The sequence below is a fragment of the Moschus berezovskii genome, chromosome 15 (genome assembly GCF_049115385.1).
Source record: "Moschus berezovskii isolate FMDL1 chromosome 15, NW_MosBer_1.0, whole genome shotgun sequence".
Taxonomy (NCBI): Eukaryota; Metazoa; Chordata; class Mammalia; order Artiodactyla; family Moschidae; genus Moschus; species Moschus berezovskii.
In genome coordinates, this window is record NC_142474.1 from 48,231,869 (window position 1) to 48,252,154 (window position 20,286).

Genomic DNA, 20,286 nt, shown 5'->3' on the forward strand with positions numbered 1-20,286 from the left:
CCCAGAGCTTGCTCAAACTCATGTCCATTGAGTCACTGATACCATCCAACCATTTCATCCTTTTTTGTACCCTTCTCCTCCTGCCTTCAATTTTTACCAGCATTAGTCATTAGGAAAATGCAAACACAAACTACAATGAGCTGTCACTTCACACCTACTAGGATGACATTGTAATTTTTAACACACATAAAATAGTAAGTATGGATGAGGATATAAGCTCTCATACTTTGCTGGTGGAAATATAAAATGGTGCAGACTGCAGAAAACAGTCTGGTGCTTCCTCTGAAAGCTAAACTCAGAATCTGACCAGGAAATTCTGTCCTGAGGTACATACCTAAAAGAACTGATATCAGAGATTTAAAAAGATACTTGAACTGCAATGTACATTTCAGCATTACTCACAATAGCCAAAAAGTAAAAGCATCTCAAGTGTCCATCAACAGAAAAATGGATAAACAAAATTCAGCACACAGAAGAATACATACATATATACATACAGAAGAATATTCTTCAACCATAAAACTGAATGAAGTTCTGATACACAGGTCAGAATGTATATATATCTTGTAAACATTATATTAAATGGTATAAGTCAGTCACAAAAGGACAAATATTGTATAACTCCATTTACAGGAAATACCTAAAACAGGCAAAATAGAAAGTAGAAAGGTGACTGCCAGACACTGGTGGCGGGGGGGGGGGCAAGTGGAGTTATTGTTAAGCGGATATAGAGTTTCTGTTTGGGGTGATGAAAATGTTCTGGAAATAAATAGTGGTGATGTTTGCACATTTTGAATATAATGAATGCTACTAAATGGTACACTTAAAATGGTTAATGTATCAAATTTTATATACATTTTACAATTTTTAAAAACTTAAAAGTAAAAAAAAAAAAAACTACACAGACATCACTAAATACTGCATTCCTTATAGCTAAATAAGGAGTACGGCTAAAACAGGTCACACTATAGCCATAAAGACTGCAAAATAAGCCTCAGAATGAAAGACAAATATTATGCAATGAATGAAAATTACTGGCAAAATTATCGCTTGAGATGATGCTGTTGGACTCCACAATGGTGAAGGTATGCACAAGGAAGAGTAATTGCTATCACATAGTCATGCTGGCAGATGCTGACCATACCTTTGCAAGAAAGTATGGGCAGGACAGACGCTGAGACACAGACTCTACTTGTGAGCCACTGGGAGAAAATGCCACATGGTGATTTTCCCATTTACCACTGAAAAACACACTCTACTTGGGAGAACCTCTTCATTTAGCTCATAAACACTGTGTGAGCAGAGACAAGGATGAAAATAAGTGTACTGCTTCCGTTTAAAAGGAGCGCAAGCACTATGTAGACCATTACCAAAAAAAAAAAAAATACTATACCCAAACGTGGATTCACACACTGCTGTCTGTTCACAGGGAACAGCTACCAGTTAACCACATGTCAAATGAGCTCGACTTGCTGTGGAAGGGAACTCTGAACACATAGAGCCTAACAACTCATTTCTAAACAGCAACTTTTAAGATATCATGTGTACACCTTCTGGCTCTTTGTACACTGAAAAAATAACAACACTAACCTAGAATTCTATGCTTAGTAAGAATACCTTTCAAAATGAAGGCAATGAAAGTATGTCAGACTTGATCACACAGAGAGTTGGACATCAGTAGACCTTCACTGATCAATGGATAAATGAAGTAGACCTTCAATAGTGGAAGTTCTAAAGATTTTTACATTAGAAAAGTTAGTTTGGGTTAAAATACCAGATTGTAAGATGCTCTAAAGATGAAATAAAAGACTCTTCATTGTTTGGGTTTTTTTTAATAGAGAATTAAAATACAGGACACAATAGCATGTAAGTTCGGAGGGAGGCACAGAGGGTAAAAGTGTTCTAAGGTTGGATTGGCCACGTGTGCTCAGTCACTCAGTCGTGTCCAACTCTTTGGGACCTTATGGATTGTAGCCCACCCATGGGATTTTCTAGGCAAGAGTATAGGATAACAATAAAGGTACAGATTAAGAGAAGATTTTCTAATAAAGGGTACATGTTATAATTTCTAAGGTAGCTACCATAAGAAAGAGAAAGTATAACTTCAAAATAATTAGCAGGAAAATTTTAAATGATAAAAGGATTCAAACGAACCCCCTCCCCACCCAAAATGAAACAGAAGAGAACAGCAGTAAAGACTCCTTCGACACACTGCACAACTGTGAAAATCTGAGATAATAAGAAAGGAAAATTATAGGCTAAACTCAATCATAAACATAGATATTAAAGTTGGATGTAAAATGTGAGCAAATCAAATCCAGCAGGCTATATGAAAAGAATGATAAATTGTGAGCAAATTGGATTTATCCCTAAAATGCCAGTTGGTTTGACATTTAAAACTCAGTGAGATTAGTCTGTTCAACAAACGGTGGTGGGAAAACTGGACAACAACATGTAAAAAAAAAAAAAAAATGAAATGAGACCATTCTTTAACACCAAATACATAAATAAGTTCAAATGGATTAAAGACCTAAGGTGAGACTGGACACTACCAAACTCCTAGAGGAAAACACAGCCAGAATACTCTGACATAAATCACAACGTATCTTTTTCAATCCATCTCCCAGAAAAATGGAAATTAAAAACAAAAATAAACAAATGGGACCTACTTAAACTCAAAAGCTTTTGCACAGCAAAGGAAACAATAAACTAAATGAAAAGACAACCCACAGATTGGGAGATCATATTTGTAAAATGTAACCAACAAGGGACTAATCTTCAAATTTTACAAACAGCTCATGATACACAACAGAATCTAAACAAGCAACCCACTCAAAAAATAGGCAGAAGACCCAAATAGACATTTCTCCAAAGATACAGATGGCCAAGACACACATGAAAAGATGTTCAACAACACTAATTATTAGAGAAATGCAAATCAAAACTACAATAAGATATCGCCTTACATCAGTGAAAATGGCTATCATCAAAAAATCCACAAATGATAAATGCCAGAGAGGGTGTTCCCATCTACACTGTTGATGGGAATGTAAATTGATACAGCCACTATGGAAAACAGTAGGGAGGATCCTTAAAAAAAAAAAAACTAAAAATAGAAATACCACATGACCCTGCAATCCCACTCTTGGGCACAGATCTAGAGAAAAACATGATCGGAAAGGACACATGCACCCCAATGTTCACTGCAGCACTGTTTACAATAGCCAAGACATGGAAGCAACCTAAATGTCCATTGAGAGAGGACTGGATAAAGAAGATGTGGTGTGTATATATAAAGGGACATTACTCGGCCATTAAAAAAGAATGAAATAACGCAATTTGCAGCAACATGGATGGACCTACAGATCGTCATACGGAGTGAAGTAAGACAGAAAGAGAAGTATCATATGACATCCCTTATACATAGACTCTAAAAAGAAATGATAAAAATGAACTTACAAAACAGAAAGAGACTCACAGACTGGATGCCAGGGGAAGGAATGGGAGGATAGAGAGAGAGTTTGGGATGGACATGCACACACTGCTATACTTAGATGGAAAACCAACCAGGACCTATTGTATAGCATATGGAACTCTGCTCAGTGTTATGTGGATGTGAGGGGAGTTTGGGGGGGAATAGACACATGTACGTGTATGACTGAGTTCCCTGGCTATTCACTGAGTTTCCCTGGCTATGAAAGTATCATAACATTGTTAATCAGCTATACCCCAATTCAAAATAAAGTTTTTTAAAAAAAAATCAGTGAGATTTGTTATATTGAGATTTACATGAAATAAATCATGTGATTACAATGAATAAATAAAAAGCACTTGACAAAATTCAATAGCTAATCATTAAAAAAAAAAAAAAGTTTTCTGCAAACTAAGAATAAAAGGAAACTTCCTTAACCTAATAAAAGGCATACATGAACGAAACCTTGAGCAAACATGACAAAGAAGAAACAAGAAACATTGGAGTAATTCCTTTTGAGACCTCGAACTAAAAATGAGGCTGGTACAAGTCACACTGACACCAGCACTGTAGTCAGGGTGCCAGCGGGCAGCTGTGTGAGCAGGGGAGCGAAGGCGGTCTTCAGAGCCTCAGGGGAGCGAAGGTGGTCTTCAGAGCCTCAGGGGAGCGAAGGTGGTCTTCAGAGCCTCATGGGAGCGAAGGTGGTCTTCAGAGCCTCATGGGAGCGAAGGTGGTCTTCAGAGCTGTGAGCAGGGGAGCGAAGGCGGTCTTCAGAGCCTCATGGGAGCAAAGGCGGTCTTCAGAGCCTCAGGGGAGCGAAGGTGGTCTTCAGAGCTGTGAGCAGGGGAGCGAAGGTGGTCTTCAGAGCCTCATGGGAGTGAAGGTGGTCTTCAGAGCCTCATGGGAGCGAAGGTGGTCTTCAGAGCTGTGAGCAGGGGAGCGAAGGCGGTCTTCAGAGCCTCATGGGAGCAAAGGCGGTCTTCAGAGCCTCAGGGGAGAGAAGGTGGTCTTCAGAGCTGTGAGCAGGGGAGCGAAGGCGGTCTTCAGAGCCTCATGGGAGCAAAGGCGGTCTTCAGAGCCTCAGGGGAGCGAAGGTGGTCTTCAGAGCTGTGAGCAGGGGAGCGAAGGTGGTCTTCAGAGCCTCATGGGAGTGAAGGTGGTCTTCAGAGCCTCGTGGGGGACAACTGGACATACTGGAGCCCAACTTTCACCTTATGCAAAAATCTGTTCTAGAGCATTAAAACCAAAATGTGAAAGAAAGGAGGAGAACTTCCTGACAATAAGCTAAGGAAGTATTTCATGAATAAAACATAGACATCATTAACCATAAAGTCCATGGTAATGAGCTACACTGAAATGTGTACCTTCTACATGTGGGAAGGAAGCGTGAGGGAGAAGATAGCCCCAGATCAGGAAAGGATGGTATCACATGGGCAACCAGCAAAGCTTATGAAGCACAGAATCCATAACATAGAAACATGTCCTACACAGAAGACCAGGCACTTGAAAAATGAGCAGAAGATTTAAATTGGTACTTCAGGAAAGAGGAAATCTAAGTTGTCAATATGAAAATGTGTCCAACCTCGTAAATAACCAAGAAATGAAAATAAAAACTATTCAATACCAGGAGCTATCACTACCCATGGAGCACAGTGAGCAACAGATACGAGAGATGAAGAGACAAGATCACTCCCACATTCCGGAGGAGAAGGAAAAGGACTGAAGGTGGAGTTAATCATGGGTCACACGTACATGTTGAAGCCACCATAAAAACCCCAGTACTATGGGTCCAGCGAGTTTCTACACACCAGGAGGTTGATGGACTCCAACTCCCTGGGAGAGAATCTTCTGATCTCTGGACCCTTCCATACCTCACCCTAGGTATCTCCTCACCTGCATCCTTCACCACGTCCTTTATTAAGTAGTAACCTGACAAAGGGCTCCCCCGGTGGTTCAGATGGTAAAGATTCCACCTGCCAATGCAGGAGACGCCAGTTCGATCCCTGGGTTGGGAAGATTCCCTGGAGGAGAAAAGAGCAACCCAGTCCAGTATTCTTGCCTGGGAAATCCTACGGACAGAGGAGCCTGATGGGCTACAGTCCACGGGGTCTCAAAAAAGTCAGACATGACTTAGCAACTAAACAACAACAACCTGATAAAGACAAGTTAAATGTTTCCCTTAGCTCTTTGAGCTGTTCTAGCACTTGACTGCGGAGAAAGCAATGGCAAGCCACTCCAGTACTCTTGCCTAGAAAATCCCATGGACGGAGGAGCCTGGTAGGCTGCAGTCCGTGGGGTCACTACGAGTCAGACATGACTGAGCGACTTCACTTTCACTTTTCACTTTCACACATTGGAGAAGGAAATGGCAACCCACTCCAGTGTTCTTGCCTGGAGAACCCCAGGGACGGGGGAGCCTGGTGGGCTGCCGTTTACGGGGTCGCACAGAGTCGGACACGACTGAAGTGACTTAGCAGCAGCAGCAGCACATGACTGAATGCAAGGACGCAGTTATGGGGACCTCTGATTTGCAGCCGAGCTAGACAGAAATTGGGGTAACCCGAGGATCTACTGCTTGTAATCGGTATCTGAAATGATGGGAAGTCTCAGGGAGCTGCACCCACAACCTGTGAGGTTGGCGCAACCTCCAAGGTGTGTCAGAACTGAACTGTAAGACACCCGGCTGGAGTCGCAGGAAAAAAACCCCACAGAACTGGTGTCAGAACCACTGTGTGTCAAAAGTACTATCTACACAAGTAACCTGTGCTTCCCCTTTACAGACTAGATGGTCTTAAAGTCAATATTGCTGCTAAGTCACTTCAGTTGTGTCCGACTCTGTGTGACCCCATAGACGGAAGCCCACCAGGCTCCCCCATCCCTGGGATTCTCCAGGCAAGAACACTGGAGTGGGTTGCCATTTCCTTCTCCAAAAGTCAATATTACAAAATCATTATTACCAGCAGAGACAATCAAAAAGTAGATAGTCAAAAAATAAAGATAAACAAGTACAGAGGTATGTCAGACAGTTAAAATATCTTGCATTTCCTCTGGATTTTGTAATATTTATTTTATGTATCCATTTTAAAAAATTTATAATTTGTTATTTTTTTCACATTCTACATAGTCACCTAAAAAAAAATTCATACACTGTGATTCCATTTATAAAGCTCAACGACAGGCAAAATTAAATCAAAGTGCCTAGGGATGTTTAAAACGTATCTTTTGTACACAGTATGAGGTAGGAATCTTTTCCTTTTCTGTACATCTCTAAAGAAGTCGTGTGTGTGTGTCGCTCAGTCATGTCTAACTCTTTGTGACCCCATGGACTATAGCCCACCAGGCTCCTCTGTCCATGGAAATTTCCCAGGCAAGGATCCTGCAGTGGGTTGCCATTCCCTTCGCCAAGGGATCTTCCCTACCCAGGGACTGAACCCAGGTCTTCTGTGTTGCAGGCAAATTCCTCATAGTCGGAGCCACCAGGGAAGAGGAGGTGCTGAATGGAAAGAAGTGCTTGGCGTGCTCTCAGAGTGTTCAATTTCTTTACTCAGGTGGTGGTCACTTGAATTATAATCACTTTTAAAACTATATTATAAAAAGTTTTATATGCATTTCTGTATATATATTACATTTCAAATCATGTGATATTTGTAAAATTCAGACCTAATGAATTTATAAAACTAATACTAACATTTAAGCACTATGCAGGGAAAGAATGATCCCATAAAATTCAGAACAGAATGGTATTATCACAGGAACAAAACAAGATCAGCTCTCTGGTTGATAAAAGCTGTTTTTCAAAGAAGAACAGGTAACAATTCAGATACTACTACACACATACACTGTATAAATAAAGATCCAGGTAGATGGATGGTGGATATGACAGTCAGTGGGATTTACAGACTAGAGGAGGAGGCTAAAATGACTTATTTCCTATGGATTACAGCTGGAGACATCAGTAAGTATTCACAAAAACCATTAACGTCATCAAACACAAGGAAAGTCTAAGGAAACTTCAGGGCCACGCTCATATTTAGCTTAACATACTTACAGATGATTGCATGTAGAAATGTTCATATATGTGCAACAACACTGTGCAAAGCTATCATCCAGATCTTGCCTTCTACTCCATTCCCTAATAACAGTAACCAGTGGTCCTTTGAAAACTGGCTGATTCTAAATGGGGCATGGCAAGATCAACCCAGGGCACCTCATCATGCCCAAAGTAAGGAAGCATTAAAAACAAACCCTCCGTGGACGGGGATATGTCAAAGAAATGAACTGAAAAAGCTCCTGTGCCCAAAGCTGGGGCAATTTGAACAACCAAATAAATGAAGTAGAACTGGGTGATGTCCCAGAGTATAAACAAACATCCAAGAATCCAGAGTGATACAAACTGAATAAATTGATGGGAAAAAAGAGACAAATTATTCCAAACAACTTACATGGATACTTCCCCCGGAGGGAAAGGGGGCAGGACACACTGTCTTCCAGGGTAGGTGGCACACAGAGACTGCCGGTTCTTCAACAGGGAAATATGTAAAGATTTGATTAGATCCCTGTCTCCTTCCATGTGCAAACTAGTTGGACTGAAATTCCAAATAATGTAAATACAATTTTTTTTAATTATTAAAATAAGACTTTGAAATCCTCTTGGAAAGGTCTTCTAAAGCAGAAGGAAAAAAGCATTCACCTTTCAGAATATACCTGCCCATATGAACATTTTCAACTTCTATTTAACAATGGTATTATTTAAGGAAGAAAAAAAGGGCAAATGACTGAGAGAAAAATGGTGTTCAACCTAAAATGACCCAAAGGATTAATATCCAAAACACAAAGAGATACTGCAAATAAATAAGAAAGTGATAAACCAATAGAATGATGGTAAAGGGATATGAACAAACAAACCAGAGGAATAAATGATCATTTAAAAAAGTGAAAATGTGCTCAATGGCAGGAGTGATGCACACTTCACACTTAAGACACCCTGTTTTCCCCCATCAGATTGGTAAAAATTATAAAGACATAATACTGAATATTGGCAAAAATGCAGGGGAGATGATTTTAAATGCAATGTCCATATACTGTTAAGTGGTCCAACCCCTCTCCAGAACAATCTGGCAATATCTATTAAATGCACACATCTTTTCTCCAAAAAAATACAAAAGAAACAAAACCAGAGCATTCATTAAGAGTAGTCTGGTTCATTAAACTGAGACACAATAGAAAACTATGTATTCACTTAAAAGAAATTGGAGGATATACATATATCTATATATACAGGCATATACATACACACACCTCACAAAAATACCTTTTTGAGACATATTACTTGGTGTAGAAGAAAAGCTATGGAACAATCCATAGAGTATAATAAAATCTGTGATTAAAACATAAAGAAAAAAGACAAAACAATGTTATTTATGTACATACACTTTTATGTACATAGGCATGTAAGTGTTTAATGTACAGAAAATTACATATGCATGAAGTGTTTAATGTACAGAAAACTACATATGTATGCATGTAAGTGTTTAATGTACAGAAAATTCTTGCAGGACACTCATCAAACAGAAAGAAAAGGAGATGGAGGGTGAGGGAGAAAAGTGGTTGAAAGATTTCTTTCCTTTTTTATCTATGTATCTTTGACACCAGGAATGTTCTTCTGCGTTACTTGTATAACTAACTGCTTGCTGTTAGAGAAAGAAGTGGTAGAAGTTTACACAGGAAGTATTTCCCTACGTGAGCACTGGGGTCACTGTGAGTCGTCCCCTCTTCTTGCATGAGGTCTGCCTTCAGCTACGCTAACTCTGTTCTCTGGGAGACTTGAAAGAACAGCCACCTCCTTGCTAAGCAACCTGCTAACAGGAACAATGACCCCTCACTGGCCAAGGGCATGCGGCCTACCCGGAAGGACAGGGAACCTGAGCGCCTCACAGGTGCCCACACCCTGGGGCTCCCTTGACCACAGTGACTCTTGTAACAGTCTCCTCTGCCCAACTCCAACCTTGTTGGGACATGCTGGGCAAAAAAATACTGCAAAGCCAGGTGTGTCACAGCAGCATTTCAGGTTTACACCAAGCAGGCCTGGGAGTATCCTTTCTCCATTCTAAACAGCCTATGGTATTTTTTATGATTTGATGCCTAAACTATAAATGCTCCATTTTAATCATTCCCCATGTTAGGTGTAATCAACAAAAATATTTTGTATTCAATTAAACTAAGGCATTTTTTGGTGAACGGCAAAGCAAAAAACTTATTCATTACATAAACTGTAGTAAATTTATGGTTCAAATAAATTTTATCTATAATTTCCCAAACCACTACGGAAACTTAAATCATTCATTTTATATAGTCGAACACAATGTGGGACTATATAAAAATTGAAAAGAAAAAAAAAATTTTTTTTTTCCAAAGGAGCTGCTTCCAAGTTCACGTCTTGAGAAAAAAAAGATTTTCATGCAATTTAAAAATCAAAATCACTTCCTAAGTAAAACTAATGCTCAGCATAAATCACAGTAGAAAAACATCACTCTTGATGGATAAAGGAGACAAAATTTGCCAAAGTGAATAAGTGTATCTCAGCTTGAAATAGCAAAGAATGACCTGAGCCCACAGTGCAAACGAGAAGGCCAGGGTAACCTACACAACACAAAATCACATCTGTGATTTGGCTCTTTTGAAACTATGGTGCCCAGACCTGTCCAGGATGAGACAGGTCTCAGTTGGTTGCAGAAAGCTGTTGGGACCAATTCAGCGTGGTCAGTGCCACAAAGAACATCCCTCACAGTCACATTCTATGCCACCCCTGCTTTTGAGTGGTCTTAAAAACACAAGCTGGACTTCCCTGAAGGTGTAATGGATAACAATCCGCCTGCGAATGCAGAGAACAATGCATTTGAGTCCCTGATCCAGGAGGATCCCACATTCCAGGAAGCAACTAAGTGTGCTGTTAACTACTGAGCCTGTGCTCTGCCACAAGAGAAGCCCCCACATTGAGAAGCCCCCACACCACAACTAGAGAGTAGCCCCCACTCACTCTCAATAAAAATAAACAGACAACTTAAAAAAAAAATGCAAGCTACAGCTCCCCAACCCCAGTTACATTCTGTTTTAATAATTCTGAGGAGGGTCCAGGAACTTACATTTTTTTAAAGTGCTAACTCTGGGGAATTCCAGAAAAGGGGCACTGACCACCCCCACCCCACCCCCTGAATCAGAGCAGAAGGAGGGCATTTCACACATACCTACATGTGTGAGCTTTTTTCCCTTTCTTGGAAATCTTTATTCTAAGTATCACTAATTCTTACAACTGATAACAGGATGAAATGTTTGTTTTAATTGAGTCCTTTAATGACATATATCAACTGCAGAACAGTTTTTATCTCTGGACAGGAAGGAAGAAAATGGAAAAAAAAAAAAAAGGAGGAGGGGGCAGGGGGGATGGAGAAAAAAATGAGAGGTCTGAGCAAATATGGCCCAAGAAATTCATAGTTATGATTAAACTGGAATGGAGGGTAATATGAGTAGCCTGAAACTGTCCACACTCTTCTGTATCTTTAAAAAACTTAAGTAAAAAAAAAATGTAAATGTACGACATTATTCCAAAACGCAGGAGAGGACAAGATACTCAGTAGGAGCCATCACTACCCAGAGAAAGCCCTGAGGTCACGTTCATCCTGGAAAGCCAGGGTGATGGCCCTGGCGCTGGTTACAGAACAACAAGCATGACCTGTCTGCACTGGCTTAAAGCAATGCCGGTTTTCAGTGTGAAAAGGATGTCTGTAAGGACGGGAGGTAAAGCACCCTCGTGGGCTCTGTACCTGTGTCGTTCCCCGAGCCTGTGGACAGCGCGGGCATGATGCTGAGGCCGGCCCGGTGCTGCCAACTCACTCCTCTGGAAGGTGGCGGAGATGCCAACCCCTGCAGCCACTCCCGGGCCGACTACCGAGATCTGTGTGTCCCCGGGCAGGCCGTTTCTACAAAGAAAGGGAACACATTAAAAAACAGAAGAGGCAGGATGACTGCATTGCAACTTGCTGTAACTAATTCAAAATGCTGATCCCAACACATTATGAGATCACAAGCTTCACCGTTTCGTCTAGAGAGCACAGACAAATAGGAAGTGGGAGAGTTTTTGATTTTGACATGGGACTTCTAATGAAAAACACGCAAGTTCTTCGTGCGTGTGTCAAGCCTTCTGTAAAGATTTTTACATTTGCTTTGAGAATCGCTGAAGGCACAGATGGAGGACTTAAGGAAGCTTTTGTAAGCCAGTGTCATTCTAAAACCCTTCCCCTTCATTAGAATTCTAAACTGTATTTCTAAATGTAGAAAAGAGTCTGTAAGTTGTCAACAACTTATAGCTAATTTAAGTAGATCATCCTAATACGACAACTGCAAATTTGCTAACTGAAGATCACAAATGACCTTGAAAGAATACTAGGATTAAAGCAAGATGTCGTTTTAGATTTACAGAACTGTTGATAATCTAAACTAAACCTAACAATCCAACCTAATATAGGAAAATAAATTGTTGTAGTAAAAACTAAGCTTTGCTGGATCTTAAAAAATACTGATTCTTTAAATAACAGTTTTCAGTAATGTTTATCCCCAGATAAGCAGTAAAGGCACTATTGTGAAATAACTAAAAGCAAGGGCTCTAGTGTTTGGCTCAGTCTCTAATCCTGCTAGCCCTGTGATCTAGTTGTTTAACCTCATTAAGCCTTAGTTTCCTTATGTGCAAATGAAGATAATAACAACTTAGAACTGCTTGACCTTCCAATGAGCCAGAGGATACCAAACAGCGTCCTGCAAACAATGAATATGATGACTGGTTTTTTAAATTCAGGTAACGAGATTATAAAATGAAAACATGAAAGTAGCAAGATTAAAATTTACATTGGCCTGACACCTAGAAGGAGGCCATGTGGTTTAAATTTGGACCACAGCTGCCTAATAACGGAAAATACACCGCATTTACATTTTTCAGAAATCAGAAGAACCACACAATGTGTTTAAACTCACTTTTTAGTGCATTCCCCCCCCCACCCCGTTCTCTATAAAGCAACATCAGTGATTTAAAAGCATATTTTAACATATATTAACAAGAAAAACAGATACTGTAAACATTTGAAAAACTGGCTGACTTCAGTTCTTAAAAGCGTTTAAATTGCTGATTCACATTACAGAATAAAGAAAATGAGCTTGCCAAATTCTTCACGAAGAAACCCAGACTATAAAATTCTATTAAAGCTTTCTAAATTAGCTTTTTAATTATCAAAGTAAATATTAATATAAGAATATTCACCATCAAAAAGACTAGCTTGGACCAAGTAACCGGGTTCAGTGTCTTGAGTTCTGTTTTATGTTACAAAGGTTGACGTGGTGAAAATACGCATACAAATCCATACAGAAATCCTCTCTGTGTTAATTAAAAATGCAATGGCAGTTATTTTAAATACTAAGTGAAAATACAAATCACTAAGCTAAAAATAAGACAAAAAGGGAAAATCAAGGTTTCATTAACACACATCTCTGAAGCTATTTTCCCTAATAATTTTAAGAGGTAACACTGCTTTGTTTTCATAAGTTATCCTAACAATCAAGATTCAGATTCAACTACATAAAAGTTTCCCTCCATTCAAACACAAAGAAAATAAAAAACAGACCATACATAATTTTAAAAATGCATTCAATTAGTAAACTTTTGTTCTGCTGCCGAGAAAAAAAGGAAAAACGGTTATAATTTGTAAAATGTATGCACACATATTTCTACCATTAGGACGAAACGTATGTATGCAGGTATTTATTATAGTGTGTATGTATGTAATTTAAGTTCTTTATGCCATAAATCACAATTTGTATGGTACAGATTACCCAACTACAGAAATACACATACTACATAATCTATACCATGCAAACTACAACTTTCTTCAAGCCTTAAAGAATTTACAATGTTTCAATTTCATAAACCACATACAGCATATAGTAAATCGATTTATGCTTATAACAAACATCCTATTAAAACACTAAAAACCACCTTACATTTCACATCAAAACATCCTTCTGAGTTGATGCTGCAGCCTTCCACGTATGCCATAGATAAGAGATTTTATCGTAGCATTTCTCACCTTTTATTTCACAGTAAACACTCAAGGTAATTTTTTCCAAAAATGTATTACTTAAGAAATATACGCTACAACATAATTATCTTCTCAGAACATATACAAGTATATCAATAAAAAAAATAAGTGGCTTGATAAAATCTCAACGGGAAAAATGGTTAATATTCTGTGGAACGAAGCGGAGCTGCTGGGTTTAACTTTCAAACTGAGTTAAATTTCTGTAGTAATCATGATATTTTCTTTGGCTAAACTTACTGAAAATGCTTTGGAATTTGTCAGAACCCAGTTGTGATTATTACTGACTGTTGTATGGAATCGATTTACTACAACACAAAAATACCAGCTGTTACAGTATGTCCTGAGAGGGATTACCGAATATTCTTAAATTGAAGTTCAATCCATCTTTCCATAAAAAACAAAAAAGAGAGACCCGAACGCCAGGAACGAAACTGCGGTGTCAAGTGCACCTGAAACATTTACAATCCCCAACAGAACTATTACAACCCTCCTTTAAAAGGGCTTATTTTTGAAATTTCATTATTCCAGTCATACCTTGCTTCTATATATCACACTGTATCAGGTTCTGCTGGCATCGATCATGTGGAAACAGTGAAATATGTGAAGGTCTAGAGCCTACAATGTTCAATTTCTACCCGCCCTGGGCAGCCCTTTAGGGGCTCCCGGGGCTCTTGTGACATCTAGTGGTCAACCACAGAAGTGCAAGTATCTGTAGCAGAACGCTTTCTAAGATTTCCATTTTTCAAAAAAATTGTCTTAATTGCATCCAGTGAAGTAATTATCTGAAAATTTTTTATTAATGTGCACACACACTCCTCCTGTGTGTCTCCTCTACTCTCAATACTTCACTACAACACTACTTCACTTCTGACACCAGGTGTGGTTTTCTACACATCAAGCAATCCAGTGACCCAGCTGGGTGTCTTTCAATCTAACTCAGTTCTGATACCATCTATCTGGAGACAGCATAGACCCCACAGGGTGAGGGCTCAGGCCTATAAGATGAGCCCCCTTCTGATGTCGGTGTCAAATCCAGGTTGGTCACCTGTGCTTCTGACAAATCAGAGGTTCCCACAACTCCCTCAGAACTCAGGGGAACATTTGCTTATTAGATTGAGGGTGGGTGCTCAGTCATGTCCAACTCTTCGTAGCCCCATGAACTGTAGCCCGCCAGGCTTCTCTGTCCATGAGATTTTCCAGGCAAGAATACTGAAGCAGGTTGCATGCCCTCCTCCAGGGAATCTTCCCGACACAGGGTTCAAGCCCTAGTCTCTTGTGTCTCCTGCATTAGCAGGCGGATTCTTTACCACTTAATGCCACCTTGGAAGCCCACTTATTACATTACTGGTTAGTTATAAAAGGAAAGAATAAGGAACAGTCAGAGAGAAGAGACACACAGGGTAAGGTGTGTGGGGTGGGGAGCGGAGTTCCCATGCCCTCCCCAGGAGCAACGCCCTTCCCAGATCTCACATGCCCTCCAACCTGAAAGCTCTCCAGACCCTACACTTTTGGGGTGTTATGGATGCTTCATTAAACAGGCATGATTGATTAAATCCCTGGCCTTTGGTGACTGAACTCACTTTCCAACCCCTCTCTCTTCCCAGGAGGTCGTCTGGTGGGACTGAAAGTTGCAACCCTCCAATCAAGGCTGGTTCCCCAGCAACCAGCTCCATCCACAAGGGCTTCCCAAAAGTCACCCCATTAACACAAAAGTATGACTGAAAGCAGTAAAAACAAAAGGCACTTTTATCACTCTTATCACTTAAGAAATCTCCAGGGTTTCAGAAGCAGAAAGGGTTACATAGACACATGTTTATTATAAATCACAATATTTCACACACACAGTTATTAACACAGATGAACAGAAAATCAAGTGCCAGACCTAATTTTCCAAACTCATGTCCTCTCTATTTGAAGGAGTATTCAAGAACATGAAAATGTTTAATTAACTGTCATCATAAATAAACTAATAATCATAATAATATCTCATAGCTTCAAGAGACAATAATTGTGCCTGGTAATCCATCTATAAATTACTTCATGATCACAAATACTTTCAAGTTACACTTTCAAAACCTAATACAGTGAAAAAAGAGTAAACTTTCTTTTTTCTTTTTTTAACAAATCTGACATTAAAAAAAAAAATTCTACCTGAAAGATGTAGGAGTTGCATTAGGCAATGAAAGCAGCACACTGGTATCTGTTACATTATTCAAACTTTCATAAATTGTAATTGTTAGAAAATAAAGGAAGCAATGTAGATAAGTGGCATTAATCTGCTTACAGAAAATGGCATTTAAACCTTTTATGCCGTCAGTTCTCACAGTGTGATCTGCAGACCCCAGTGGTCTCTCAGATCCTTTCACAGGCGTTCTTTGAAATCAAACTACGCTCATAAAAATATCAAGATGTTATTTGCCTTTTGCGCTGTGTGGATATTTGCACGAATGATGAAAAGCACTGGTGGATAAAACCACTGGTACCTCAGCACAAACCAACATTACAGTACCAAACAGAAACTATGCATCCTAATTATTAAGAGTATTCTTCCCTGCCAAGCACTTTCATAAAAAAAAAAAAAAAAACAACAAGCAAACAAAAAGGCTGACTTTAGAATGCTCTTCATGAAGTAGTAAAAGTAATAACTGACCGTTGAGGCACTGCTAAAGTATAAACATCCAAGCATAAAAATACTGGGTTGGCCAAAAAGTTCACTCAAGCTTTTCCATAAGATGTTACGGAAAAACCCAAATGAACAATTTGGCCAACCCAGTAGAACTTTATATAACTTGTGTCCACTACAGGCTGTCATCGCCTTGCAAGGCACTGTGTTAATAACCAAAATCCTGGAACTTGTTCCTACTCTGTACAGGTACATCAGCATCCGCAAACCTCCAAGCTCTTCCGAGAAGATCAGTGGAGATATGAGCAAAAGTGATTTTTTTTTTTTTTGTATTGTGTTTCAACCTTTGGATAGTGAACCAGTATATTTTTTAAATTTTCAATGCATAATATTTTTAAAATGTGTGAATAAAAGATCCATTTAGGGACTTCCCTGATGGTAAAGTGGCTAAGAATACACCTTGTGAAGGAAATGAAGTAATTAAACTTGAATTTTAAAAAGTTAATCTGTTTCTCTAAAAAGATACTCTACTTAAACTATTCCAAGACATTTTGATAAAAGCAAGATGAAGTATTAAAAAAAAAATCGACCATGCAAGGCAGGGGACGCAGGTTCAGTTCCTGGTCCAGGAACTTAGATTTTACATGCCGCAGGGCAACTAAACCTTCGCACTGCAACTACTGAGCCCTCAGAACACAACTAGAGAGTCTGTGAACCGCAGTGAAAGATCTGACATGCCGCAACTTAGACCTGACACAGCCAAATAAATACATTTTTAAAAATAATTATATTGTTAAAAAAAAGATCCATTCAAAATGCAGGATATACCATCAGATTGGAAAGTCCCAGTATGATACATCTGTTCATATATTTTCAGATTCTATATTGCAACACTGAAACCTCCAGATGTCGAGCTGTGATGTACAGTTAGTTGACCTTGAACAACAAGGGGTTTGATCTGTGTGGAGCCATTGGCACAGATTTAAAAGGATCACAGGATCTACAGTTGATTGAATCCATAGAGATAGAAGGCCAACTACAAGTTATAAGTGGATTTTCAACTTCACGGATGGCTATTGTTCCTAAACCTCACACTGCTCAAGGATCAACTGTAGTAACAGAATCAGTTCAGTTCAGTTGCTCAGTCGTGTCCGACTCTTCGTGACCCCATGAATCACAGCACGCCAGGCCTCCCTGTCCATCACCAACTCCCGGAGGTCACTCAAACTCATGTCCATCGAGTCGGTGATGCCATCCAGCCATCTCATTCTCTGTCGTCCCCTTCTCCTCCCGCCCCCAATCCCTCCCAGCATCAGAGTCTTTTCCAGTGAGTCAACTCGTCACATGAGGTGGCCAAAGTACTGGAGTTTCAGCTTTAGCATCAGTCCTTCCAATGAACACCCAGGATTGCTCTCCTTTAGAATGGACTGGTTGGATCTCCTTGCAGTCCAAGGGACTCTCAAAAGTCTTCTCCAGCACCACAGTTCAAAAGCATCAATTCTTTGGCGATCAGCTTTCTTCACAGTCCAACTCTCACATCCATCCATGACCACGGGAAAAACCATAGCCTTGACTAGACAGACCTTTGTTGGCAAAGTAATGTCTCTGCTTTTTAATATACTATCTAGGTTGGTCATAACTTTCCTTCCAAGGAGTAAGCATCTATTAATTAATTTCATGGCTGCAATTAGCATCCACAGTGATTTTGGAGCCCAAAAAAATAAAGTCTGACACTAAAAGCCTCTTGAGGAAAATGAAAGAGGAGAGTGAAAAGGTTGGCTTGAAGCTCAACATTCAGAAAACAAAGATCATGGCATCTGGTCCCATCACTTCATGGGAAATAGATGGGAAAACAGTAACAGAATAGCTATGATTAATTGAACAGCTTATTAAAATACACAAATCTATGGCTGGGAAGGAGAAGGCAATGGCACCCCACTCCAGTACTCTTTCCTGGAGAATTCCATGGACAGAGGAGCCTGGTGGGCTGCAGTCCGTGGGGTCGCTAAGAGTCGGACATGACTGAGCGACTTCACTTTCACTTTTCACTTTCATGCATTGGAGAAGGAAATGGCAACCCACTCCAGTGTTCTTGCCTGGAGAATCCCAGGGATGGGGAGCCTGGTGGGCTGCTGTCTATGGGGTCGCACAGAGTCAGACACGACGGAAGTGACTTAGCAGCAGCAGCAACAGCATGGCTGGGAAAGGGAAGGGAAAGGTTGGTTTGTCTTCATCCTTCAACCAAAACAAAGAGCAAAAATGGAAAGTAGATGCAGATCTAAGAACGTAACTGTCTCCAATTAGGCCAGGCATTAGAGAAATCTTCAGTTCACTCATGTTTTCGTTTTTGGAAAATAGTTACTTTTCATAAAAACATAACTTATGTTAACATGCAGCAAGTTTAATACTCTTCTTTTTAAGTGAACTGAAACCATGTTTTTTAATTTGTTTTAATTTCCAATACGGTAAATATCAATATAATATACATAAACAAAATTCTTTGGGGGTCTTCAATAATTTTTAAGAGTGTAAAAAGGTCCAGAGACCTCAAAGTTTGAGAACTGCTCCACATGGCCCAGGCAGGCAAAAATGTTCCACAACAGTCAGACAGTAAACACTTTAGACTCTGTGGTCTCGGGCTCAACACAGATAATATGCAAATGGTGGGTGTGACCCTGCTCCCAAGTGTAAATTTATTTCCAAGAGAGCAGAGGGTCAGATTTGCTGGCAGTATCCTACACATTACACCCTATGTGTCAGTGACTTTAGGGGCCAAGAGTAGCGTGATTTCTGGCAACAGTTTTATCGGTTATTCTTTAAGTATTCAAAGAAAGTCAGTTCAAATTTTTGTCAATTTTTTATTATGCAGAAATGTATCCAAAATAAAAGATATGAAATTTTAGACTACACAGTTTCTAATCAGAAACACAAATCACATTTCAATTTTGTCTGTTCCAAGAATCTTAGATTTTGTCAGTACACATAGACAATAAAAAAATATGCTTACCACTGACAATGCATTTGGTGCCATATGTATGAAACTATGCTTTATATAACCAAAAGCAGCAAGCAAAAAATAGGGGGAACACTTCAAAAAATTAAAACAGCCTCACATTTTACCAAGTCACCAGGGTTCAATCGGTATGCAATACAAAACTTAACATATCACAAATGGAAAGGAAAATACAAAAGCCACAGAAAAGAGGGCTCCCACTGAAAGCATCCTATAAACCTTTGTAGGCAAAGGTTTGTTTGACTATATGGACCTTTCAAAGCTATGGTTTTTCCAGTAGTCATGTACGGATGTGAGAGCTGGACAATAAAAAAAGGCTGAGCACCGAAGAATTGATGCCTTCAAACTGTGGTGCTGGGAAAGACTGAAGGCAGGAGGAGAAGGGGATGACAGAGGATGAGATGGTTGGATGGCATCACCGACTCAATGGACATGAGTTTGGGCAAACTCCAGGAGATTGTCAATGAGCAACTGAACAACAACATAAACCTTTGATGACTCAGAAGAGGAAATGTAAGAAACACTGCTTTCTAACCCCCAGGTGAGGACACCCAGGTTTCAAGGCTGTCAGGATAATCACAGAAGCCCCAGGTCACCTGCTGGAAGGGGCATCAGGGCTCTCAGGGGAGGCATTGCCTACCACTCACCCATCTGCCCCAAGTATAAGGAATGAACTGTGCTCACCAGCTGTGACCCCACTCCAGATGACCCAAACCATCCATTATAACCAGTGCCCCATGGCCCGTGTTTATTCTCAGATGGTCCTCAAGGAAAACCAGCAGCCTTTCCAGCTGTGCACGGTCCCACCCCCCCACAGTAAAACCTCTCTTTTGATGATGACCTTTTTCATTATATTTATCTTCTACTGCCCTGGCTCAGATGGTAAAGAATCTGCCTACAAGACAGGAGACCTGGGTTTGAGCCCTGGGTCAGGAAGATCCCCTGGAGGGAATAGCTACCCACTATAGTATTCTTACTTGGAGCATTCCATAGACAGAGAACCCTTGGCCACAGTCCATGGGGTCACAAAAGGGTT

General features: G+C 40.0%; 1 protein-coding gene across 1 annotated transcript in view; it reads right to left on the reverse strand.

Annotated features, from left to right (window-relative positions):
- Positions 1 to 20,286, reverse strand: part of MPP7 (MAGUK p55 scaffold protein 7) — a 231,850-nt gene that overhangs the window by 158,966 nt on the left and 52,598 nt on the right. Inside the window, exon 2 of the mRNA XM_055430192.2 lies at positions 11,293 to 11,448. Coding sequence (XP_055286167.2) covers positions 11,293 to 11,329 — 37 coding nt within the window. The 5' untranslated portion in view covers positions 11,330 to 11,448. The remainder of the gene's footprint in view (positions 1 to 11,292; positions 11,449 to 20,286) is intronic.